We start from the raw sequence: 26,189 nt of genomic DNA, 5'->3' as shown, positions 1-26,189 counted from the left end.
TCAGTCAGGGACCCAGCCTCTGCATAGGCCCTGCCGGGGGCGCCCCAGCTGGTGATGCTGGGACCAGGCGTGAGGGGTCCCCAGGGAGGGAGGGAGGGAGACAGAGAGAGACGGGGGTGGGCAGGGAGAGGGAGAGACTCGGAGAAAAGAGAGACAGACAGAGATGAGGGGCCTCAGGGAGGTCCAGCTGAGTCGCAGTTCAGAACCAGGAGGCGGGCAGCCCCTCACCCCCCTTCCTCTCTCTAGGGTCATTCCCTGACACGCCCTCCCTCTCGGTGCAGCCGGGCCCCGTGGTGGACTCAGGAGAGAACGTGACCCTGCTGTGTCAGTCAAGGAGCACAAATGAAACTTTCCTTCTGTCCAAGGAGGGGGCAGCCTGGCCCCCACTGCGTCTTAGATCAAAGTACCGAGGTGGGCATTTCCAGGCCGAATTCTCCATGAGTCCCGTGACCTCAGCCCACAATGGGACCTACAGGTGCTACAGCTCACTCAGCAGTAACCCCTACCTGCTGTCACACGCCAGTGCCCCCCTGGAGCTCGCGGTCTCAGGTGAGGGGCCCCAGCCCTGTCCTCTCTGACTCAGTCAGCTCAGGGCTCTGTCCCCAGAAATGTCTGAGGTAGTAATGAATGAGGGGACACAGTGGGCCTCCAGAGAGGAAGACATTCAATGGCCCCTGACTCCAAAGTCTCATCACTGGATCCTGGGTCCTCAGCTGTTGAATCAGTGGGAACTCCCAGAAGTAGGAGAATAAGATTATAGGGTCCAATCTCAGACTGAACACAGAACACACAGCACTCAATTATTTCTGTCTTAAGAGACCACTTTTCTCACTGATCCTGAGCACCGGGGTCACAGCCAACTCTGTTCCAAAGTGATTCCAAAGCAGGTTCTGAATTCAAAGAACACATGGCGGCTGAGAGAATCCAATGAGGAGAGCAGAGAGAACCTGGCATATTAGAGGAAGAGTTCATTAAGGAACTGTGTAGAAGCTGTAATATGAGAATTGGAGGCATTGACAACACAGAACCGAGGAGAAGGGCTCGTGTCTCTCCAACTCCTCACTCACACCCTCACTTTACGATTCTCATGAGCAGCTGACACCATCCACCCGCCACAAAACAAGTCAGATCCCACGAGTGATGAAATCACTCAGATATGGGGCTGGGCTCCGAGGGTCATGTCCTGTCAAGGAGAGGCAGGTTCCCTGGGTGGACATCCTGGAGTCTAGGGTGACTGGGATCTGCTCTGACCGTGTGATCTCTCGTCCAGAATTCCTACCCTCACACCCCCAAGACTACACAGTGGAGACTCTCATCCGGATGGGCATGGCCGGCTCCGTCCTGCTGGGCCTCGGGATCCTGCTCTTTCAGGCTCAACACGGCCACGGAGGAGCCCAAGATGCAGCCAGGAGCTGAACACGAGAGGGGACCGTGCACCGTCCGAGTGGTAGATCCCTGTCACCACCTTATGTGCCCAGGAGGTTCTGGAAGAGAATCTGCAGCACGTGTTGTGTGAACTGTCTGACCAGGGAGGGAGAGACGTGGTGTGGGTGCAGGAGGAGGCCTGGGAGTCCCTGTGGAGGACTGGGCCTCGGATAACCATGGTGCCTTCCCTCCCCACCAGTGATGACTCTCCCTGACTGCCCCGTCCCCTCTCACCCCTGTGACGTGAGGCACATCCCACATGGCAGGTCTGTGTCCACACCTTACACACCTTCATGCTCTGGCCCACTTTCATGTAATATATTTGGTTTTTTTAAATTTCCACATTGGCTGCTGTGTGCTATTGACCTCCATCCCTTCAGTCAGAAACAGAATGTCGTTTAAGTAACTGAATAAACGGGTGAACTTGGGGTCCTGTTTCGAACAGATAAATCCAAAACTCTTCCCTAAAACTCTCTCTGGACCCCTCAAGCCCTTCTCTCCTCGTCAGATGACACCTGGCATCGTTTCTCCAGAAACACCATTAGTGTGAAGGAACACCGTGGCGTTTGAAGTGACAGCCAGCTGCTGTGCTGGTAAACGGGCTTAGGAATTTATCATTTTGTAAAAAGCCCAGATGTGTGGCATTTGTCTCTTTCTTCAGTGTAAATCCTCTCTTCGGGCTTCCCTGGTGGCTCAGCGGTTGAGAGTCCGCCTGCTGATGCAGGGGACAAAGAATCATTCACCACGATCAAGTGGGGTTTATCCCAGGAATGCAAGGATTCTTCAATATACGCAAATCAATCAGTGTGATATACGATATTAACAAATTGCAGGATAAAAACCATATGATAATCTCAATAAATTCAGAAAGAGCTTTTGACAAAGTTCAACACCCATTTATGATAAAACCTCTCCAGAAAGTAGCCATAGAGGGAACTTACCTCAACATAAGAAAGGCCATATATGACAAACCCACAGCCAACATCATTCTCAATGATGAAAAACTGAAATCATTTCCACTAAGATCAGGAACGAGACAAGGCTGCCCACTCTCACCACTATTATTCAACATAGTTTTGCAAGTTTTAGCCACAGCAATCAGAGAAGAAAAAGAAATAAAACAAATCCAAATCGGAAAAGAAGTAAAGCTGTCACTGTTTGCAGATGACATGATAATATACATAGAGAATCCTAAAGATGCTACCAGAAAACTACTAGAGCTAATCAATGAATTTGGTAAAGTAGCAGGAGACAAAATTAATGCACAGAAATCTCTTGCATTCCTATACACTCATGATGAAACATCTGAAAGAGAAATTAAGGAAACATTCCCATTTACCATTACAACAAAAAGAATAAAATACCTGAGAGTGAACCTACCTAAGGAGACAAAAGACCTGTATGCAGACAACTATAAGACACTGATGAAATAGATTAAAGATGATACAAACAGATGGAGACATATACCATATTCTTGGATTGGAAGAATCAACCTTGTTAATGACTATACCACCCAAAGCAATCGACAGATTCAATGCAATCCCTATCAAACTACCAATGGCATTTTCCACAGAATTAGAACAAAAAATTTCACAATTTGTATGAAAAACAAAAGACACCGAAGAGCCAAAGCAGTCTTGAGAAAGAAAAACGGAGCTGGAGGAATCAGACTCCTTGACTTCAGACTATACTACAAAGCTACAGTAATCAAGACAGTATGGTACTGGCACAAAAACAGAAATATAGATCAATGGAACAGGATAGAAAGCCCAGAGATAAACCCACACACATATGGTCACCTTATCTTTGATAAAAGAGGCAAGACTATACAATGGAGAAAAGACAGCCTCTTCAATAAGTGGTGCTGGGGAAACTGGACAGCTACATGTAAAAGAATGAATTAGAACACTTCCTAACACCATACACAAAAATAAACTCAGAATGGATTAAAGTCCTAAATGTAAGGCCAGACACTATAAAACTCTTAGAGGAAAACACAGGCAGAACACTCTATGACATAAATCACAGCAAGATCCTTTTTGACCCACCTCCTACAGAAATGGAAATAAAAACAAAAATTAACAAATGGGACCTAGTGAAACTTAAAAGCTTTTGCACAGCAAAGGAAACCATAAACAAGACGAAAAGACAACCCTCAGAATGGGAGAAAATATTTGCAAATGAAGCAACTGACAAAGGATTAATCTCCAAAATATATAAGCAGCTCATGCAGCTCAATATCAAAAAAACAAACAATCCAATCCAAAAAAGGGCAGAAGACCTAAATAGACATTTCTCCAAAGAAGATATACAGGTTGCCAACAAACACAGGAAAGGATGCTCAACATCACTAATCATCAGAGGAATGTAAATCAAAACTACAATGAGGTATCACCTCACACCAGTCACAATGGCCATCATCAAAAAATCTACAAACAATAAATGCTGGAGAGGGTGTGGAGAAAAGGGAACCCTCTCGCACTGTTGGTGGGAATGTAAATTGATACAGCCACTATGGAGAACAGTATGGAGGTTCCTTAAAAAAACTAAAAGTAGAACTACCATATGTCCCAACTATCCCACTACTGGGCATATACCCTGAGAAAACCATAATCAAAAAGAGTCATGTACCACAATGTTCACTGCAGCACTACTTACAATAGCCAGGACATGGAAGCAACCTAAGTGTCCATCGACAAATGAGTGGATAAAGAAGATGTGGCACATATATACAATGCAATATTACTCAGCTATAAAAAGAAATGAAATTGAGTTATTTGTAGTGAGGTGGATGGACCTAGAGTCTGTCATACAGAGTGAAGTAAGTCAGAAAGACAAAAACAAATACCATATGCTAACACATATATATGGAATCTAAAAAAAAAAAGGTTCTGAAGAACCTAGGGGCACGACAGGAATAAAGACGCAGACGTAGAGAATGGACTTGAGGACACGGGGAGGGGGTAGGGTAAGCTGAGACTAAGCGAGAGGGTGGCATTGACATATATTCACTACCAAATGTAAAATAGATGGCTAGTGGGAAGCAGCCTCATAGCACAGGGAGATCAGTTCATGCTTTGTGACCACATAGAGGGCCGAGATAGGGAGGGTGGGAGGGAGACGCAAGAGGGAGGGGATATGGGGATACACGTATACACATAGCTGATTCACTTTGTTATACAGCAGCAACTAACACAACAATGTAAAGCAATTATACTCCAGTAAAGATGTTTAAAAAAAAAAAAACACAAAACCACATGATCATCTCAATAGATGCAGAAAAAACATTTCATAAAATTCAACACCCATTCATGATAAACACTCACCAAAGTGAGTACAAAGGGGACATATCTCAACATAATAAAAGCTATTTATGATAAACCCACAGCCAACATAATACTCAATGGTGAAAAGCTGAAAGCCTTCCAGCTGAATTGTGGAACAAGACAAGGATGCCCACTCTCACCACTTCTGTCCAACATAGTATTGCAAGTCCTAGCCACAGCAATCAGACAAGAAAAAAGAAAAAGGTATTCAAATTGGAAGCAAAGAGGTGAAAGTGTCATTGCATGCAGATGGCATGATACTCCATATAGAAAACCCTAAAGACTCCACACAACAACTATTAGAACTGATAAGTTAATTCAGCAAGGTAGCAGGATACAAGACTAACACAGAGACATCTGTTGCTTTTCATTCCACTAACAGTGAAATATCAGAAAAAATGTAAAATATCAATCTCTTAAAATTGCATCACAAATAAAATACCTAGGAGTAAACCTGATGAAGGAGATGAAAGACATATACTTTGAGAACTATAAAACATTGATAAAGGAAACTGAAGATAATTCAAAGAAATGGAAAGATATCCCACGCTCTCAGATTGGAATAACTGATACAGGTAAAATGGCCATACTACCCAAAGCAATCTACAGATTTCACACAATACCTATCAAATTACCCATGACATTTTTCACAGAACTAGAATAAATAATCCTAAAATTTATATGGAACCACAAAAGACCCAGAATTGCAAAAACAATCCTGAGGAAAAACAACAAACCTGGGGGCATAACCCTCCCAGACTTCAGACAATACTACAAAGCTACAGTAATCAAAAGAGAATGATATTGGCAGAAAAACAGACCCAAGGATCAATGGAACAGATGTGAGAGCCCAGAAGTAAACCCATACACCTATGGTCAATTTTAGTATTCGACAAAGGAGGCAAGAATATACAATGGAGAAAAGACAGTCTCTGCAACAAGTGGTGCTAGGCAAACCGGACAGCGGCGTGTAAAAGAATGAAATTAGAACATTCTCTAACACCATATACAAAAAACAATTCAAAATCAATTAAAGACCTAAATGTAAGAGCAGATACTATAAAACTCCTAGGGAAAAACATAGGCACAATACTCTTTGACATAAATCACAGCAATATTTTTTTTGGATCTGTCTCTTTAGAGTAATGGAAATAAAAATATATATATAAACAAATGGGGTCTAATTAAACTTAAAAGCTTTTGCCCAGCAAAGGAGACTGTGAACGAAATGAAAAGACGGTCTACTCACTGAGAGAAGTATCTGCAAACGTTGGGACCAACAAGGGATTAATTTCCAAAATATACAAACAGCTCATGGAGCTGAATATCAAAAAACAAACTACCAAGTTAAAAATGGACAGAAGACCTAAACAGACATTTCTCCAGAAGACATACAGATGGCCAACAGGTACATGAAAAGACGGTCTACATCACTAATTATTAGAGAAATGCAAACCAAAACCACAGTGAGGTTATCACCTCTACCGGTCAGAACGGCCATCATCAAAAAGTCTACCAATAATAAATGCTGGAGAATGTGTGGCGAAAAGGGAACCCTCCTACACTGTTGGTGGGAATATAAATTGGTGCAGCCACTATGGAGAACAGTATGGAGGTCTTTTAAAAAAACTAAAAATAGGGCTTCCCTGGTGGTGCAGTGGTTCAGAATCTGCCTGCCAATGCAGGGGACACGGGTTTGAGCCCTGGTCCGGGAAGATCAAACAGGCCGCGAAGCAACTAAGCCCATGAGCCACAACTACTGAACCTGCGCTCTAGAGCCCGCGAGCCACAACTACTGAAGCCCGCGCGCCTAGAGCCCGAGCTGCGCAACAAGAGAAGCCACCGCAATGAAGAGTAGCCCCGCTCGCCGCAACTAGAGAAAGTCCGCAGGGAGCAACGAAGACCCAACGCAGCCATAGGTAAATAAATAAATTTATTAAAAAAAAAAAAAAAGAGTTACTGTCTGGGGGACAAGAGGTGGGGAGGAGCAGAAACGACTCAGAGGTCTGGATGGAGAGGAATGACCAGAAGGTGCTGCTGTGGATAGAAACAAGGAAGTCAGAGAGGAAGGGTCTGTGAGAAACAAAACCGCGTTCCCAGTGCAGGAGGCAGGTGGTGGTTCCTGTGTGTCAGTTGACAGGATTAGAAATATCCCCCCGAGCCTCCTTCTCCCCTGGGGTCATCCGTTCTGTGACAGCCCCACCGGCTCCGCTAGACAAGCAAGGCAGACAGCGGAGGAGCCCTCAGTGCTTCACCCGCTTCCACCTCACATACAATGAACCCATCCAACAGCCCTGGCCCGAAGCCCCGCGAATCCATGACCCTGGTCCAGCACCACAGTCAAGCTCGGCGGCAGACTCAGGACTGGTTGCTGCAACCCAGCACCTCCTTCCTGGCTCTTCCACCCAAGGGCCTCACTCCCAGCTGAGGAATTTGATTCTCATGGCCCCAACCTGATCTACTGCAGGACCCTCCCCTAAAAATAATTCTTCCAGGGTCTCCACCTGCCTTCAAGTAAATTCCAAGTATCTCCACATGACATTCCCTGAGGCTGACGATCAGAAGGGGCTGACCTCTCAGGACCAGCGAAGCTAACTCCTACCTCAAAGCAAGCTCCTCCCAGTTACCCACCTCCCCTCCCCAGACGCACACCTGAGTTCTCACCACACTTGTGTCTTCTCAAGGGGTCATCTTTGAGCCGATTATGAAAACCACAGACCCCTTTCCAAACCACCTAGAAGTCTTCCTGATTCATCCCACTCAACTGCGAATGTATTTTGTTGTAGGATTTCTGGAAGGGTTACAGAAGAAAACCTCATCAACCACTCAGATACTGACCCACTCATCACCTAGTGGTCAGATGGTGCCGGAGCTCTATCACTGTTTATTACCACCACAGTCCTCCCACAGTCCAATCCCTGTGGAGCGACGACCATCTCAGCACAGCTGTGTGTTCATACCTTCCTTTCCGGAAAATTACCCTCTTGTCTCGAGGATAAAATCCAGGCACACTTGCAGGGTGCACTAGACCCTGTAGGACCAGGGCCCTGCATCCCCTGAACTCCAGTGCTCAGAACAGCTCCCCCTCTTCCCGGCCCAGGGTGCCGGGCCCTCACCACTCCTGTGCTAACCTCTATCAGCTTGGGTCTCTCCTTCTCCAGAAGGTCCCCGCACTTCCATCACAAGGTTGCTGGGCTTCCACCTGTCACTGTGCCTCACTGTTTTTCTCCTTCTGTACAACTGAACAAAACTAGACCCAAATTATTTATTGTCTAAATAGGTATTGTCTGGTGTCATCATCAGAGCTCCGTGAGTCCAGGGAAAGAATCGGTCACCGTCACCAATGAATCTCATGTCTGGATATAGTAACTGCTCAATAAACGTTGGAAGGAAGGAACAAATTTTGCATTTTCAGCATCTCGGGAAAGGGAAGGGGCTTCTCCAAGGTCACACAGGTTCTATGAAAACCAAAATCAGAACTGGAACCAAGCAGTGCGCTGGGCGGTGCCACGCATGTGTCTCTTGCTTCCACAATGTTTGGACTGAACAGACCCAAGGGCGCCCCTTCCTCCAGACTCGGACCACCCTCCAACCTTTTTGCCAGTCACAACCTTGGAATCACCCACTCAGCTCTCCTCGCCCTCCGGGAACAGCCAACACCATTTTCTGAGCTTAGCTCCTTACTGCCGACCAAGCAAGAGCTCCCAGATTCGTCACAATTACTCCGCCAGGTGGAGGCCGCAGTCACCCGCCTGGTAACGTGCGTCTGCCGCTCTCCCACACCTACCTGTCTCTGCGCTTCTCTTCCCACACGACGCAGCAGCTCGCGAGGGCGTGAGACACCGTTTCGCGAACGGGCCGAGGAGGAGCCGGAGGGCCCGAGCCCACTGGAAAAGGCAAAAGCAGCGCTGTGGCCGCGCCCTCTTCCAGGACGTGCCGAAGCCGTCCCAGGAGCGTGGGGAAAGCCCAGGACGCCGTGGAAGCCGCCCGGCTGACGGAGAAGAACCTGCGCCAGGCCCTGTGGGTCCGCAGGCCCTGGGCTCTGCCCGCGCAGACTCCACCTCTGGACTTCCTGGAGCCACTTCCTGGATGAGCAGGTGAAGCTCATCAAGAAGATGGGCGACCGCCTGACCAACCTCCGCAGGCTGCTCGGCCCCCAGGCTGGGCTGGGCGAGTGTCTCTTCCAAAGGCTCAGCCTCAGGCACCACTAGGAGCCCCTGGAGCCCAGCGGCCTGTGAGGAGCCCCTCTGGGCTCAGGGCTTCTGCCTGCAGCCTGTCCCTGCAGCCACTGGGCAGCTTGTTAACCGCCCTGGAGCCCTCTCCGCGCCCTGGGCGGAGCTAAAACTGGGCTGCTCCTAGGCCCTGCCCTGCATCCTCAACTTCCTGTCCCGGGACGAGTGTCACTCTCTGGCTTTGGGTTTGGCCCGAGGAGAGGCAGAGTGCGTGGGGTCTGGTGAGACCCACATGTGGTCTGGAAGGTCCCAGAGCCTGCTGTCTCCTGGGCCCCATCCTGCAGGCAGAGCAGCGTGAGGGCCTGGGGGGCTGTTCCTCTTTCTGAGCGGCTGCTATGAAGGAACCCGACGTGTCACACAGAGCCTGCACCTTGTCACCCCCCGTGCATCTGTCTGTCCTGCTGGCTCTGTGGACTTTGTGAGACACCAGCACGGCTGGGGACCATGGGAGGCACAGCCACGACCCCGACCCTCACTGCCCTTCTCTGCCTCGGTGAGCTTTGGGGAAGGGAGCGGGGAGGGGGCCCCTCTCCTCCCAGGTCTGAAGCTGAGAGACCCCAGGTCTCAGGAGATCAGTGGGGGCAGAAATTGTGGGGGAGGAAGGATGTGCTCAGCCCCAGATCTGACCCCAGAACTCAGGGCACAGACCAGGCCTGGAGCATCTATGATGTGTGCTGGGGGATGGGCGCTCACAGGGAACTCTCTCCCAGGGCTGAGTCAGGGCCCGTGGATCCAGGTCCAGGTAAGTGAGGCCCCCCAGACCTCCTGCTTCAACCCAACAACCCCCTGGTCATCTGGGGGGAACTCAGCAGGTCTGAAATGATGCTGACCTGTCTGGGAGGGGCCTGGGAAATGACAGCTGGGGAAACTAACAGGAGAAGGGCACCCCTAACTCTTCAGGTCTGATCCCTTTCCAGGGGTCCTCCCCAAACCCTCCATCTGGGCTGACCCAGGTGTCATGGTCACCAAGGGAAGCCCTGTGACCATCTTGTCTCCGGGGTCTCTGAGGGCTGATGTCTACCGTCTGTATAGAGAGAGGCCCTCTGGACTCTGGGAGGCTAAGGCCCCACAGGACTCCAGTAACAAGGCCAGTCTCCCCTTTGAATCCTCGAGCTCAAGCACTGCAGGGCAGTACCAGTGTGTCTATCACTGCAGGAAAGACAGGTCAGAGTGGAGTGACCCCCTGCCCCTGGTGGGGACAGGTAGCAGGGAGGACCCGGGTCCCCTCCCACTGCGGCAGCGTCCTTACAGGCAGAGGGAGAAGAGTGTGGGCTCAGGGGCACGGACGTCTCCCCTCACAGCCCACACCTGCGGTGAGCGGGCTGAAGGCCCCCCTTTAACCCAGCCCCTTCCCCTCCCTCTCAGCAGCCGCGCCCTGTGGCGGCCTCAGGAGGGGGCGTGTCCCTGGCAGCTCACAGTTTGCAGCGGGCACTCTGCACCTGCTGAAGGAGGGCGGCGCTGACCCGCCCGACGCGGGAAATCGAGGACCCATGGGACAGGACAGGCGGTGTGCCCTGTGGGCGCCCTAAACTCCTCCCGTGGGGGAACCTGCGGATGCTATGATTCTCCCAGCTCCCTGCACATGTGTGGTCACACCCCAGTCACCCTCTGCATCGCCAGGTCACAGGTGAGGGCCCCCAGCCCCACCGTTTCCTGGACCCCTGACCTGAGCCTTGTGCCCAGTGAGCCCTGGGGTGATGGGGGGTCAGGGGCAGTGGCCTCCTGGGGTAGAACCACTGGCGGGAGGCCTGGGAGGGACCAGGAGAGCTCTCACTGCAGCCCCAGTGAGCAGTGTGGGCTGTGCGTCCCCCTCGGTGCCACTGTCCCTTCTCTGCAGGGGTGTACAAGGAGCCCTCCGTCTCAGCCTAGCCGGGCTCTCTCGTGCTCCGTGGAGACAGGCTGATCGCCGGTGAGCAGCCCCTGTCCTGCCCCACGTCCTGACTGTGCTGTCAGGGTGCTGGGCCCAGAGCCACCCCTGGTGGTGATGGGGTCCTGGGAGGGGTCCTAGAGCAGACACTGAGACAGGGCAGTGGTCCAGGGAGAGTGAGTGAGAAAAATGCAGCGGGTGCCGGGAGATAAGAGAGACCCACACAGAGGGGCTGAGAGCAGCTGAGAGGGGGTCACAGACAGGGTCCCTGGAGAGAGGATGGTGGTCCCTCAGCTCAGGGTCAAGGGTGTGTTGGGTGTGGCTCTGTACACATCACGACCTTCCTCGCCCCCAGGAATGTACAGGAAACCCTCCCTCTCAGCCCAGCTGTAGGCCTCAGAACCCTGCAGAGAGAACGTGACCCTGCAGTGTGGCTCTGAGGTCTGGTCCGATCCCCTCTATCTGTCCAAGGAGGGGTCACTCACTCCTCTCCAGCACCTTCGTCTGCAGAACACGGCTCCACCCTTTCAGAACAACTTCACCTTGAGTCCTGTGACCTCAGCCCACAGTGGGACCTACACGTGCTACAGCTCACTCAGCACCTCCCCCTCCCTGAGGTCACAGCGCAGCGACCCCTGGAGCTCCTGCTCTCAGGCGAGGAGCCCCCTCCCCATATCCATCGAGGAGCCAGACCCTCGGCTCACAGCCCTGTCCCAGGGGAGCTCTGAGCTGGAGGAGAAGAAGGGGGACGCAGGGACGTCAGCCACAGGTGGCCCCACCCCACGGAGGGAGGGACAATACAGGGGGAGTCCCTCTCCCTCTACTCCACTCACCCCACCCCAGGGTCCAGGCAGTGCTAGGTGTGTGCAGAAGGGAGACAGAAGAGCGGAAGCTCTGAACTTTGAGGGAAGACGTGGAGCTAAGAACAACATGAGGATCCAGACACGCGCCACATCCTCCTTCTGTCCTTGTTCCAGGCAGCACTGGGGGCCTGCAGACTCTCACCCACATGCACGAACGCCATGTCTGCTGAGTAACAGAGTCCTTCCTCTTAGCCTAGAAGAGACACAGTCTCCCCAGTCCTGGCCTGAACTTCTGTTAACCCTTCCCCACTAAACCTTTACAGAAGGGTCGCTTCCCACTGGACCTGGGGCTGGGAGTGGAGATGAAGGAAGGAGGGGGCTTCATGTCTCAAGTATAACTGAGGTCACTGGTGCCTATTGGGTGGTCATAGTGAGAAGAAATGCATGAAGGGGAAGATGCCCAGCTGAGACAGGGAGAGAAGAGCAGGTGCCCTCCTCGCCTCTGTCTGGGTGCTGATTCCTAGGAGCACTTAGAGTCATCACGGCACCTATGGAATCAGCCCCACAATATGAAGGGCAGAGTGAAGGTGGCCTCTCATTTTCGGGTCAGGGAGGCGGTGGGATTCACTGGAGAGCTACATGTAAGTCATCAAATTAGAACACTCCCTCACACCATATACAAAAATAAACTCAAAATGGTTTAAAGACCTAAATATAAGACATGACACTATAGGACTTCCCTGGTGGCGCAGTGGTTAAGAACCCGCCTGCCAATGCAGGAGACACGGGTTCGAGCCCTGGTCTGGGAAGATCCCACATGCCGCGGAGCAACTAAGCCCGTGCACCACAACTCTAGAGCCCGCGAGCCACAACTACTGAGCCCGCGTGCCACAACTACTGAAGCCCACGCACCTAAAGCCCGTGCTCTGCAACAAGAGAAGCCACTGCAATGAGAAGCCCACACACCACAGTGAAGAGCAGACCCCGCTCGCTGCAGCTAGAGAAATTTCTTGCGCAGCAACGAAGACTCAACACAGCCAAAAATAAATAAATTAAATAAATAAATTTTTTAAAAAAGACATGACACTATAAAACTCCTAGAAGAGAACATAGGCAAAACACTCTTTGATATAAATTGTACCAATATTTTCATAGCCTTATTTATTTTTTTGGCCGTCCCGCGCCTATTGCAGGATATTACTTCCCCGACCAGGGCTTGAACCTGGGCCACGGCAGTGAAAGTGCTGAGTCCTAACCACTGGACCACTAGGGAACTCCCAACTGTACTAATATTTTCTTAAATCAGTCTCCCAAGGCAAAAGAAATAACAGCAAAAATAAACAAATGGGGCATAATCAAACTTAAAAGCTTTTGCCCAGCAAAGGAAACCATCAACAAAATGAAGACACAACATACGCACTGGGAGGAAATATTTGTAAACAATGCGACCAAAATACACAAAGTGCTCATGTGACTCAAACTCAAAGAAACAGACAACCCAATCAAAAAATGGGCAGAAGAACTAAATAGACATTTTCCCAAAGACATACAGACAGCCAACAGGCTCATGAAAAGATGCTCAACAACGTTAATTACTAGAGAAATGTAAAGCAAAACTACAGTGAGGTATCACCACGGTACAGTCACCAGGGCTAACGTCAAAAACTGCAAATAATAAATGCTGGAGAGGGTACGGAGAAAAGGGAACCCTCCTACACACTTGGTGGGAATGTACATTGGTGCAGCCACTGTGAAAAACAGTAAGGAGGATGCGCAAAAACCTCAAAGTGGAGCTACCACATGATCCAGCCGCCTGGGCATATGTCTGGAGAAAACCATAATGTGAAAAGATACGTGTACCTCAGTGTTCATAGCAGCACTATTTACAAGACAAGCCACATAGCCAAGACATGGAAACAGCCACAGTGCCCATCAACAGGTGATGGATTAAGAAGATATGGTATATATATGGTATATATATACACATACATATATATACGTAATGGAATATTATTCAGCCATAAAATATGAAAATTGCCATTTGCAGCAGCATGGATGGAACTAGACAATAGTATGTGTAGTTAAACAAGTCAGAGAAAGACACATACCATATCATATCACTTATATGTGAAAAATAATACAAAGAAATCTATACACAAAATAGAAACAGACTCACAGATATAGCAAACAAAATTATGGTTACCAAAGGGAAGAGATGGGGGCAGGATAGAAATTAAAATCTCATCTGTTATGAGATTAACAGATGCAAACTACTATATGTATAATAGATAAGCAACAAGGAGTTACTGTATAGCACAGAAAATTATACCCAATATCTTGTAATAACCTATAATGGAATATAATCTGCAAATCACACACACACATCCACACACACACAAAAGAATCACTATGCTGTACACCTGAAACTAAAAATATTGTAAATCAACTATACTTCAATTTTAAAAAGAAGTATAATTGATATGACAAGAGATGACAGAAAATGCAAAAAAAGAACTACAAGCACCACAAATAGTCAAAGAATCTTGAAAAAGAACAAGCTGGAGGAATCACTGCCAGATTTCAAAATATACTACAAAGATATAGTATTAAAACAGTATGCTGGGCTTCCCTGGTGGCGCAGTGGTTGGGAGTCCGCCTGCCGATGCAGGCGACACGGATTCGTGCCCCGGTCCGGGAAGATCCCACGTGCCGTGGAGTGGCTGGGCCCGTGAGCCGTGGCCGCTGAGCCTGCGCATCCAGAGCCTGTGCTCCGCAACGGGAGAGGCCACAACAGTGAGAGGCCCGCGTACCACAAAAAAAAAAAAACAACAGTATGGTAATAGAAAACAACAAACAGATATATAGACCAACGGAACAGAATGAAAATCCTAGAAATAAACCGACCCGTGTGTAGTCAACTAATATTTGACAAGAGAGTCAAGAGTACACAATGGGTAAAGGACAGTCTCTTCAATAAATGGTGTTGGTCATATATACAATGGAATATTACTCAGCCATAAAAGAAACGAAATTGAGTTATTTGAAGTGAGGTGGATGGACCTAGAGTCTGTCATACAAAGTGAAGTAAGTCAGAAAGAGAAAAACAAATACCATATGCTAACACATATATATGGAATCTAAAAAAATAAAATCGTTCTGAAGAACCTAAGGTCGCAGACGTAGAGAATGGACTTGAGCACATGGGGAGGGGGAAGGGTAAGCTGGGATGAAGTGAGAGAGTGGCATGGACATATATACACCACTAAATGTAAAACACATAGCTAGTGGGAAGCAGCTGCATAGCACAGGGAGGTCAGCTCAGTGCTTTGTGACCACCTAGAGGGGTGGGATAGGGAGGGTGGGAGGGAGACGCAAGAGGGAGGGGATAAGGGGACATATGTATATGTATAGCTCATTCACTTTGTTATAAAGCAGAAACTAACACACCACTGTAAAGCAACTACACTCCAATAAAGACGTTAAAAATAAATAAATGGTGTTGGAAAAACGGTGTATTGACGTGCAAAGCACGTCATTAGACCTTTCCTTATCTTGCCACTACATTTTGGATTAGAACATTTACGATTTACCCTCTTAACAACTTTCAACTATATACTACATTACTGCTAATTATAATCACAATGCTGTGCATTAGATCCCCAGAACTTATTCATCCTCTACCTAGAAGCTTGAAGAACTGTAGTTGGTTAATTTTGCCTGCTGTATTATATACTGGAAACATCCTTGTAGTATTTTATCGTCTATATGTGCAAGTTCTTCTAGGTTTTATATGGCAAAAATCTCCTGGGTAGCATAAACATATTTGAAAATCTAAGGGATAATGATGCATTTCTTATTTAATTGACTGTCTTATTTTGTATAACCAGAAACAATGTGGAGTAATTCCTTTTGTCCCAGACCTTCACTAACACGAGTTATTGTCAGACTTTAAAAACAGTTTGCTAGTCTCACATTCAAGATATTGAATTTTTAGATTAAAATTTCCCCAAAGAAATCTCCAGGCCTAAATGGTTTTACTTGCAAATTCTAGAAAACATGTAAAAACAATAATATTAATTCTACTCAATCTCTTCTAGAAACTAGATGAGGAGGAAATGTTGTATTAATTTATGAGGCCAGACCAACTCTCATAGTAAAAGTAAAGAAAACGAAAACAAAATGAAACAAAAATTTGCAGGCCAGTCTCCCTCATGAGCATAAACACAAACGTCTTCAACAAAATATTAGCAAATCAAATCTAACAACATACTTTTAAAATACTACACCACATCCAAGTGGGGCTTATCCCAGGAATGCAACATTGGCTTGATATTCAAAAATCAAGAAACCAGGGCTTCCCTGGTGGCGCAGCGGTTGAGAGTCCGCCTGCTAATGCAGGGGACACGGGTTCGTGCCCCGGTCCGGGAAGATGCCACATGCCGCGGAGCAGCTGGGCCCGTGAGCCAAGGTCGCTGAGCCTGCGCGTCCGGAGCCTGTGCTCCGCAACGGGAAACGCCACAACAGTGAGAGGCCCGCCTACCACACACACAAAAAAAAACACAACTGGACAGAAGACCTAAATAGACATTTCTCCAAAGAAGACATACACATAGCCAAGAGGCATGTGAAAAGATGTTCAACATCACCAATTATTAGAGAAACACAAGTCAAAACCACAGTGAGGTATCACGTCACACTGGTCAGAATGGCCATCATCAAAAATCTACAAATAATAAATGCTGTTGCTGGGAATGTAAACTGTTGCAGCCACTATGGAGAACAGTGTGAAGGTCACTTAAAATCTAAAAACAGAGTTACCTTATGATCCTGCAACCTCACTCTTGGGCAGATATCTGGAAAAAACTCTCATTCAAAAACATGCATGCACCCCAATGTACCTAGCAGCACTATTTACAATAGGCAAGACGTGGAAGCAACGTTAATGTCCATCGACAGATGGATAAAGAAGATGTGATATATGTATAATAGAATATTACTCGGCCATAAAAAAGAATGAAATAATGCCATTTGAAGCACCATGAATGGACTTAGAGATTATCATATTAAGTGAAGTATGTCAGAAAGAGAAAGACACATATCATGTGATTTCACTTATATGTGGAATCTTAAAACATGGTGCAAATAAACTTATTTATAAAACAGAAATACACTCACAGACACACAAAACAACCTTATGGTTACCAAAGGGGATAAAGGGGGAAGGGATCAATTAGGAATTTGGGATTTGCAGATACACACTACTTTACATAAAATAGATAAACAACAAGGACCTACTGTATGGCACAGGGAACCATGCTCATATCTCATAAAAATCTTTAACGGAAAGAATCTGAAAAAGAATATGTATATATAAGTGAATGACTTTGCTATACACTTGGAACTAACACAACATTGTAAATTAACTATACTTCTATTTAAAAAAAAAAAAAGAAGTAATTTTGCCGCCACTGCGGGTGAGGGAGAACCCTAGTCCCCTTAAGTGGAGGATGCCCTGGTGTCTAGGTCTGTGGTCTCTTCAAGTGCTGACTAATGGCATTCTCATTTCTCTCATTAGAGACTGTGACAGATATCTGTTTAGTCTTCTCATTTTATTTCCTGTGTAGATTAGCTATTGTTTCTATTTTCCCATTTCTGGTCTCACTAGGATGCATTCTAGAAAAATTAATCAACGTTTTAGGCAAGATGGCAGAAGAGGAAGTCCCAGCTCTCATCCCCGCACATCAACAGTGACAAAAGTACGGTATTTGGGGAAAATAAATTTTATGCGAACTGCAGGATCCAGTTAGCAAGGTGCGGCACCTCGAATGAGCATAGAACCAAGAAAAACCACTTCGAAAGGATAAGAGGAGCAGTTCCCTCCCCCTGTGCCCCCTCCCCCAAGCTGGCACCCTCAGCGCTGAGAGCCTCCTCCGTTCGGCCCAGGCCAGAGGGAGTCAAGCTGCACCCACATCCCCAGGCTCCGGGCACTGCCTCACAGACCTCCTGGCCTCTCATCTCACTCAGAGCCCGAGGCCACAGGCCCATGTGGGGGCAGCAGAAGAGGAAGAGAGGGACAGGCGCTGTAGTAGCCGGCAGAGCCTGGCAGGATGGACAGGAGGACCGATCCTGAGACTTCTCCCTCAGGAGGAGGAAAATGGAGCCCGCCCCCAGCCCCCGCCATCCCCCGCACTCCTCCAGGGGAAGCGGGGACACGGTGAAGGCACACAGCTAGGAATCCTTCCCCAGGAGGGAGGGATGTGGAGCTGCATGTCCACAGAACACGTTTGAGAGGCTCCAGAATCTCTGACTGGGCTGGTCTGCAAACTCCGACCATAAAGACTGGAAGAGGTGGCTGTTTCTTCCAACACACAGACACCAAAGCAAAGCTGTAAGACGCATGAAGAATCAGGGAATGTGACACTGCCGAAGGCAAGACATAAACCGTAACAGATGAAGGTCTATCAGATGCCTAACTGTTCAAACTAACTGTCTCAAAGAAGCTCCGTGAGCTATCTTCCACAAGGGTGCCAAGAACACACAATTGGGAAAGGATAGTACTTTCAATAAATGATGCTGGGAAAACTAGACACCCACATGCAGAAGAATGAAACTGGACCCTCAGCTCACACCATATATAAAATCAAGTCAAAATGGACCAGAGACTTAACCATAAGGACTGAAACCATAAAACTACAAGAAGAAAGCATAGGGGAAGAGCTTCTTGACTGAGTTTGGACAATGGTTTTTTGGATATGACACCAAAAGCACAGGCAACAAAGACAAAAATAGACAAGGGGATTGCATCATATTAACAGCTTCTACACAGCAAAGGAAACAGACAACAGAGTGAAACGGCAACATATAGAATGGGAGAAGATATTTGCAAACCATGTATCTGATAAGGAGCTACGTGTCAAAATATACAAGGAGCTCACACAACTCAACGCAAAGTAGTAACAACCCAATTTAAAAAACAGGTAAAGGACCTGAATAGGCATTTCTCAAAAGAAACATTCCAATGGCCAAACAGTACATGAAGAGGTGCTCAGCATCACTAACCCTCAGGGAAATACAAATCAAAACCACAATGAGATATCACCTCACACCTGTTAGAATGGCTGTTATGAAACAGACAAAAGATAACAAGTGTTGGGCTTCCCTGGTGGCACAGTGGTTAAGAATCCACCTGCCAACGCAGGGGACATGGGTTCGAGCCCTGGTCGGGGAAGATCCCACGTGCCACGGAGCAAGTAAGCCTGTGTGCCACAACTACTGAGCCTGCGCTCTAGAGCCCACAAGCCACAACTACTGAAGCCCGTGGGCCTAGAGCCTTTGCTCCACAACAAGAGAAGCCACCGCAATGAGGAGCCCGCGCACCACAAGGAAGAGTAGCCCCCACTCACCGCAACTAGAGAAAGCCCACGCACAGCAACAAAGACCCAGCGCAGCCAAAGATAATTAAATAAGTTAATTTAAAAAAAAAGATAACGAGTGTTGGCAAAGTTGTGGAGAAAAGAGAACGCTATGCATTGTTGCTGGGAACACAAATCGGTGCAGCCACTGTGGAAAACAGTACGGAGTTTCCTCAAAAAATTAAAACTAGAACTACCTACCATAGGATCCAGCAATTCCACTTCCGGGTATATAGCCAACGCAGATGAAACCACGATCTCGGAGACATATCTGCACTCCTATGTTCACTGCAGCATTATTCACATTAGCCAGGATATGGATACAACCTCAATGCCTGTCGAAAGATGAAGAGATAAAGAAAATGTGAGATACGCACGCGCGCACACACACACACACTGGAATATTATTCAGTCTTTAAAAAGAAGGGAATCCTTCCGTTTGGGAAACGTGGATGAAACTGGAGGACATTATGTGAAGAAAAAGAAGCCAGACACAGACAGACAAATACAGCCCGAGCTCACTTCCCTGGGGGATCTAGAATAATCAGACTCAGAAACACAGGAGAATGGTAGTTGCCAGAGGCTGGGAAAGGGGTCAGTGGGGAGATGCTGGTCACGGGGAACAAAGTTTCAGTTACGCAGTCGAGTCACTTCTGGAGATGTGATGTACGGTGATGTGAGTACAGTTCACGATATTCCATCGTAGACTTGAAATTTGCTTACAGGATAGACCTTAAGTGTTCTCACCACACACACACTCACACACAAATGTTCAGTATGTGAGGTCATGGATATGTGAATTAGCTTAATTGTGGTGATTATATCACAAGGTAAGTGTATATAAAAACATCAAGTGGGACTTCCCTGGCGGTCCGGTGGTTAAGAATCCACCTTCCACTGCTTGGGACGCAGGTTGGATCCCTGGTCAGGGAACTAAGATCCCACATGCCACGGGGCAACTAAGCCCACAAGCTGCAACTACTGAGCCCATGCACTCTGGAGCCTGCGCACGCAACGAAAGATCCCGCCTGCCACGGCGAAGATCCTGCGTGCCACAACTAAGACCCAACACAGCCGAGTAAATAAATAAATAAATAAATGCTTTTTTAAAAATAAAACATTAAGTTGTACATCTTAAATATACACAATTCTTGTTACTTATATCTCAATAAAGCTGAAAATGTTTTCTTTCATTTAATTACACCAAGCACATTGGTAGTTATTCCATCTCTAATTTTAGGCTGTTACTCCCATGTTAACATATGTATTTACATTTTTATTTCTAAACAGCTATGCATTCTCCTCCTCCATTAGAGAAGACAATGTTCTCATTATACTTCACCTGAAATCTGGGTACTCTATATACGTGCATGTGCGTGTGCACATCTGTGTGCCTGTGTGCACACGTGTGGGTGCATCTGTGGGTGCGTGTACTAGTTGTGTTAGTTAATTTTTCAGTGCTTTTCATACCATTTTTTTCTCATATGACACCTCACTTTCTCCATTACATCTCTTAGTATTCCTTTCACTGAGTGTGAAAATAGTAAAATATCTAAGAACTTGCGTCTCTGGAAATGCCTTCTTTCACTCTCATTCTCTTTATCAAGTTACTTGGAAACATTTCTTATTTCAAACTAAGTGTGTGACTCAACTACTGGGAAAGGAACATACAGGTGATGGGTAAGGGCTCCATCCCCACCAGAACCCTCCTTCTCTCTCAGGAAGACGCAGCCTGACGTGGTGGGCTTGGCGGAATGGAAACAGCTCCCACAGGTCACATGTGGTTGCTGGAACCTCCTCGCAGTTAGGGATTCACCCTCTGATTAGCCTTTCACTTTTGTCCCTTAAAAATAATTTGGCTCAGTGTAAAATTCTTCCCAATTAATTCCCTGAAGGTATTTCTCCAGTATCTTCTGGCATCACCTTGGGTACGGGGTAGTCTGGTCCCAATGAGCTTGTCATTCTCTTAATGGTAATTTGCATTTTCTACAGGAAGTAGTTTCAGGACATTTGTAGGGCCTCAGGACAGTCGTCCTTGATTTTTTTCAGTTGAAATGTTCACAAAATAGAATTAACCATTTCGAAGCGTACAATTCACTCTGAGATACTTTTTTTTTTTAATTTAACCTTCATTTTCTTAATTTACCATGAAGGGTCAAGATACAGATGTCACTTTTAAATACAGGCGTCCTAGCACTTAGGTGGCCTGTCCTCATCTCTGAAAAATGTTCAATTCTTCATTTCTTTGGCCGTTGTTATACGTCACGACCTTTCCTTCTGACACTTACAATAGATATGACGTGGGCCCTCCTCATTCTATTCCCCAAGTATCTTGAATTTCCATTTCTGGTCTCTCAAACCTTCATTGTGGAACATTTCCTCGATATTGTATTCAATTCCATAACTGGTCCCTCAGCTGTCTTGTCCTTGATGGGGTGACGTTTTTTAATGTGTTCATCCTACTGGATTTGTCATCTCTACCTTTTCTAGCTCTTAATAACTGCCCTTTCTTCTATAAAATAATCCATATGGTTGCCTCCCTTTATTTTTCAGATACTTAAACACGCTTAATTTAAATCGACTGTCATATTTCCCTACTGATTCTTTTTTTCATATTTTTATTTCAGCAAAGTCACTAATTGTGTTGTCATACAATCAAGATATTCACATCAAGTATGATCTACATTTTTTTCACCTCTTTATTGGTTTCCTACTGATTCTGTTTCCTTGCCTAGGACACCCCCATTCGTCAGCAGACGGCTGTCCGTAGCACTGTCATCATTACTAGGGTCACTGTGATGTCCATTCCTGTTAAAGGCTCTGCCCTCACACCCCTGGTGTCTCCTAGAAGGCTTCTCCCGGGGCTGTCCTGGGAGTCAGGCTGACCAGGGGCGACTGCTGCAGCTGCTCTGCCCCGTGCTGCCCACCGTCTCAGACTTAGCATCTGCTCACAGCTGTGGCCTCAGGGATGTTGCAATGGGACCCTCACACTCTCACGAGGGTGGACGCCCAGGGCTGACAATCGTGGACTGAGTCTGTTTCATGCCACACAGGGGAGGTGGCTCAATGCTGACCACGGGCTTGGGGCAGTGAGCAGAGCTATCCCAGTGCCCGTCCAGAAAGGCGGGGAAGTGGGGCCGCAGCTTCAACCTCCACCTGGAGCCCTGACCCCTCCCTGCCTGTGAGGACCTGGGTCCCTCTCTCTGTCCACACAGGTGGGAACCTCCTCCCTATGACCCCCTTGATGATCCCGGTCAGCGGGGGCCACTCAGCCTAGTTCCCTCTTCTTTGGTCTGGTTCCCTCTCCATTTGGGGAACTTTCTTTCTCTTTTTCTGCATGTGTCTGTGGGTACGTGTTTCAGAAATATTCAAAATAGCATTTCTCAGTGTTAGGAGCAGAGGAGGGCTCTTAGGTGGGCACCACAATCACCCACTTTGCCGTGGAGTCTGAGCCCAGGATCCTCTCATGTCCCACCCACTGCTGTTGTCACCTGCTCTGGAAATTAACAGTGGTGATCCTGCAATGAACCTGACACCATTGAGCTCACAGCCACGCTGAGGAGTGGGGCTCGCGACCACATGCAGAGGAGGAAACTCACGCTCGGAAAGGGCACTGCCCTCACGGTTACAAGAGCAGTGGGGACAGATTTAAATAGAGACGTTTTCCTTCAAAGGGAGACGTCTAACTCAAATCAAGGTCCCCTCAGCTTCCAGGCAGGACGACAGGACGGGGAGGAGAGCCCCGCCCAAGGATCAAGGGCCACCGAGCAGGCAGGAACGACTCAGGGGTTTGTTCCCAGGGAGGTGGGGTGGACGCTGTTTCAAGAAAAAGGGAGAAGTCCCTGAAGGGGGCTGAGACAGAAAGCAAACCCACACTCTGGGGCCAGGGGAGCAGGCATGTATCCTTCCTTATTTCTCCGAACTTCTCCTCTGTGCTCATTGCCACACTGACCTCCACGGAGCTGTAGGCAGATGTTAAACGTTTGTCTCCGCTGAACTGAGCTCTGCGGTGCAGCAGGAACCTGCAACCTCCCTGAAGCATCGCCAGGGCCTGGGTGACCCCTGTCCATGGAGAGGACCCCACAGGGACCTGCTGATGGACCGGCTAAGGACGAAGGAGATAAAACGTGAAGACTCTGAGAGGGAAAGACGTGCTCGGGTCACGCTCACTTGGAAGGGGCGTCTCAGGAAGACACCGGGTCTGTCATGGGAATGACAGCCAGGCTCCTGGGGAGGGGCAGTTCCCCTTCCTCTGGGGCTGCTGACGTGATAGCCCCGGGAAGGGGAGGACTAGCCTCCCAGTGGACACACCCTCGGGTCTCCGTCCTGAGGGCACCGTGGTCTCCTCCATCTGCACCGCCTGGACCACAGGGACGAGACGCCATGACCCCCAGCCTCACGGCCCTGCTCTGCCTCGGTGAGATGGAGGAGGGGGAGGGGAAGCCCCAGACAGGGAGGGACCCCTCCCCACAGCCAGGCTGCTCTGTCAGGAGACCCCAGGACTCAGGAGGCTCACGGGTAGGAGAGGCGCTGCTCAGGATTCAGGGCGAACCTCTCACAGGGGTCTCTCTTCCAGGGCTGAGTGTGAGCCTGAGGACCCAGGTGCAGGCAGGTGAGTCTGTCCCCAGGTGTCCCACCTCCCTCCTGATCATGGGGACAAGGGGCCACCCCCAGGCAATGGGGTGGGGAACAGCAGTTCTGGGCTGAAGGAGGGGGAGTCCGGGAGGTTGGGGGCTGAGAGCCGGGGACCTGGGGGTGAGGATGTCTTGTGACCCAGCCTCTGATGTCCTTCCAGGCACCCTCCCCAAACCCACCATCTGGGCTGAGCCAGGCTCTGTGATCCCCTGGGGGAGCCCCGTGACCATCTGGTGTCAGGGGACCCGGGGGGCCCGGGTGTTCCGTTTGGATAAAGAGGGAAGCTCACCTTCCTGGTACAGACAGCCCCCACTGGAGCCCGGGGACAAGGGCAACTTCTCCATCCCACACATGACACAGGACTATGCAGGGAGATATCACTGTCACTACCTCAGCCCCACTGGCTGGTCAGAGAGCAGTGGCCCCCTGGAGCTGGTGGTGACAGGTGAGAGGACACTCGGGGGTCCCAGCATTGCGCTCTGCCCTCAGGAAGGGGGTCTGCTCTCAGGGGTGTGTCCCTCTCACAGCCCAGTCCTGGGGGAGGAGAGGGGGGTGTGAGCCCCATTTCACAATCTCCCTCCTTCTCTCCTAGGGGTCCACAGGAAACCCACCCTCTCAGCCCTGCCGAGCCCTGTGGTGACCTCGGGAGGGACCGTGACCCTCCAGTGTGGCTCATGGGAAGGACTGCACGGGTTCATTCTGACTAAGGAAGGAGAACCCAAGTCCTCCTGGACCCTGGATGCACAGCGAGGCCCCCATGGGCAGACCCAGGCCCTGCTCCCCGTGGGTCGCGTGACCCCCAGCCACAGGTGGATGTTCAGATGCCACGGCTTTTACAGGGACACCCCCCAGGTGTGGTCGGCCCCCAGTGACCCCCTGGAGCTCCTGTTCCCAGGTGAGGAGGTCCCACCCTGGCCTCACGCACTTTTTGAGGCACGAGACAGATTATTAGATGCTTTTCTCCCAGGATTGTCCCAGATGAGAGGGTGGGGTGAGGGGGGAGCAGGGCGCACAGGACAGAGACACAGAGTGTGAGCGACAGACAGTGCGGCCTGGGGACCAGGACGGGAGAAGGGGCTTCATGGGAGGAACCAGCCCCTACAGCCCAGGGCTGGTCTTCCCCCAGGTGTGTCTGGGAAGCCCTCCCTCCTGACCCCGCAAGGCCCTGTCGTGGCCTACGGACAGAGCCTGACCCTCCAGTGTCACTCTGACGTCGGCTATGACAGATTCGCTCTGTCCCAGGAGGGGAGACAGGCCCTCTCCCAGCGCCCTGGCCGGCAGCCCCAGGCTGGGCTCTCTCAGGCCGACTTCCCCCTGGGCCCGGTGACCAACACCCACGCGGGCCGGTACAGATGCTACGGTGGACACAACCTCTCCTCCGAGTGGTCGGCCCCCAGTGACCCCCTGGACATCCTGGTGGCAGGTGAGGAGCCAGCGGGTCAGTCAGGGACCCAGACTCTGCACAGGCCCTGCCGGGGGAGCCCCAGCTGGTGATGCTGGGACCAGGCATGAGGGGTCCCCAGGGAGGGAGGGAGGGAGGGAGACAGAGAGAGACGGGGGTGGGCAGGGAGAGGGAGAGACTCGGAGAAAACAGAGACAGACCGAGATGAGGGGCCTCAGGGAGGCCCTGCTGAGTCGCAGTTCAGAAACAGGGGGTGGGCAGCTCCTCACCCCCCTTCCTCTCTCTAGGGTGGTTCCCTGACACGCCTTCCCTCTCGGTGCAGCCGGGCCCCCTGGTGGCCTCAGGAGAGAACGTGACCCTGCTGTGTCAGTCAGGGAGCACAAGGGAAACTTTCCTTCTGTCCAAGGAGGGGGCAGCCTGGCCCCCACTGCGTCTTAGATCAAAGTACCGAGGTGGGCATTTCCAGGCCGAATTCTCCATGAGTCCCGTGACCTCAGCCCACAATGGGACCTACAGGTGCTACAGCTTACTCAGCAGTAACCCCTACCTGCTGTCACACGCCAGTGCCCCCCTGGAGCTCGCGGTCTCAGGTGAGGGGCCCCAGCCCTGTCCCCTCTGTGTCCCTGTTGTCAGCTCTGAAGGTGACCCCCTTTCTAGGATAGGAGTGAGGGGGGCGCCAAAGGAGAGTCAAGGGAGGGTGATCCGGAGGGGGTCCAGCCTGCAGAGGGACGGAGGGAAACCAGGCCCTCCCGTCCCTGCTGCTTCTCACGTCCCGTCACCAGACTTCTCAGATAGGAGGAGGGGGAAAGCCAAGGGCAGCCCCAGAGCAGAGACAGCACCAGAGTGTGAGCAGAGGGGGGATCCCAGGGAAGCCGCAGCCCCTCACCCAACTACAGGCATTTTCCCAGGATCCTCTGGGGACACCACCACCCACACACAGGGCCCAATTCAAGAGCTGGTGAGCCACTGGGGCCTCTGCCCAATATGTGGACACCTGGCCCCAGGCCTGTCCCTTGAGCTCCTCAGCTGCTCTAAATCCTGACCCAATCTCAGCACAGCTTGTGTCCCAGGGGGGCTGGGAGTCAGG

The 26,189-nt window shown here is 49.6% G+C and overlaps 2 protein-coding genes and 1 pseudogene across 22 annotated transcripts in view; 2 read left to right on the top strand and 1 right to left on the bottom strand.

Moving 5' to 3' along the window:
- Positions 1-26,189, bottom strand: part of CDC42EP5 (CDC42 effector protein 5) — a 231,634-nt gene that overhangs the window by 37,802 nt on the left and 167,643 nt on the right. For 12 of the 20 annotated variants that reach the window (XM_079906965.1, XM_079906956.1, XM_079906968.1 and 9 more), the window contains 2 exons: positions 23,018-23,170; positions 19,267-19,400 (listed from right to left, as the gene is read on the bottom strand). The exons of 3 other annotated variants lie outside the window; for them this stretch is intronic. The gene's annotated coding sequence lies outside the window, so the exon portion shown is untranslated. Of the gene's footprint in view, positions 1-7,882; positions 7,959-8,538; positions 9,303-19,266; positions 19,401-23,017; positions 23,171-23,989; positions 24,081-26,189 lie in introns of those variants that run through there. 5 more of the 20 variants (XR_013825239.1, XR_013825240.1, XM_079906960.1 and 2 more) reach the window with 4 other exon arrangements.
- Positions 1-26,189, top strand: part of LOC307178603 (leukocyte immunoglobulin-like receptor subfamily A member 6) — a 31,875-nt pseudogene that overhangs the window by 1,687 nt on the left and 3,999 nt on the right. The window contains exon 6 of the transcript XR_013831804.1: positions 247-549. The product of XR_013831804.1 is annotated as a leukocyte immunoglobulin-like receptor subfamily A member 6 (transcript). The remainder of the gene's footprint in view (positions 1-246; positions 550-26,189) is intronic.
- LOC307179095 (leukocyte immunoglobulin-like receptor subfamily A member 6) lies at positions 23,243-26,144 on the top strand (the record flags this gene model as incomplete). The annotated part of the gene is made up of 6 exons (XM_079907870.1): positions 23,243-23,482; positions 23,642-23,677; positions 23,861-24,145; positions 24,293-24,595; positions 24,827-25,123; positions 25,390-26,144. The coding sequence occupies exons 1-6, from the start codon at positions 23,272-23,274 to the stop codon at positions 26,142-26,144; spliced, it is 1,887 nt and encodes a 628-aa protein (XP_079763996.1). The 5' UTR covers positions 23,243-23,271.

The sequence above is a fragment of the Stenella coeruleoalba genome (assembly GCF_951394435.1).
Source record: "Stenella coeruleoalba genome assembly, chromosome: 20".
NCBI classification, from domain to species: domain Eukaryota; kingdom Metazoa; phylum Chordata; class Mammalia; order Artiodactyla; family Delphinidae; genus Stenella; species Stenella coeruleoalba.
Note: the sequence above shows the minus strand (reverse complement) of the source record. Positions and strands in the feature narration are given on the sequence as shown.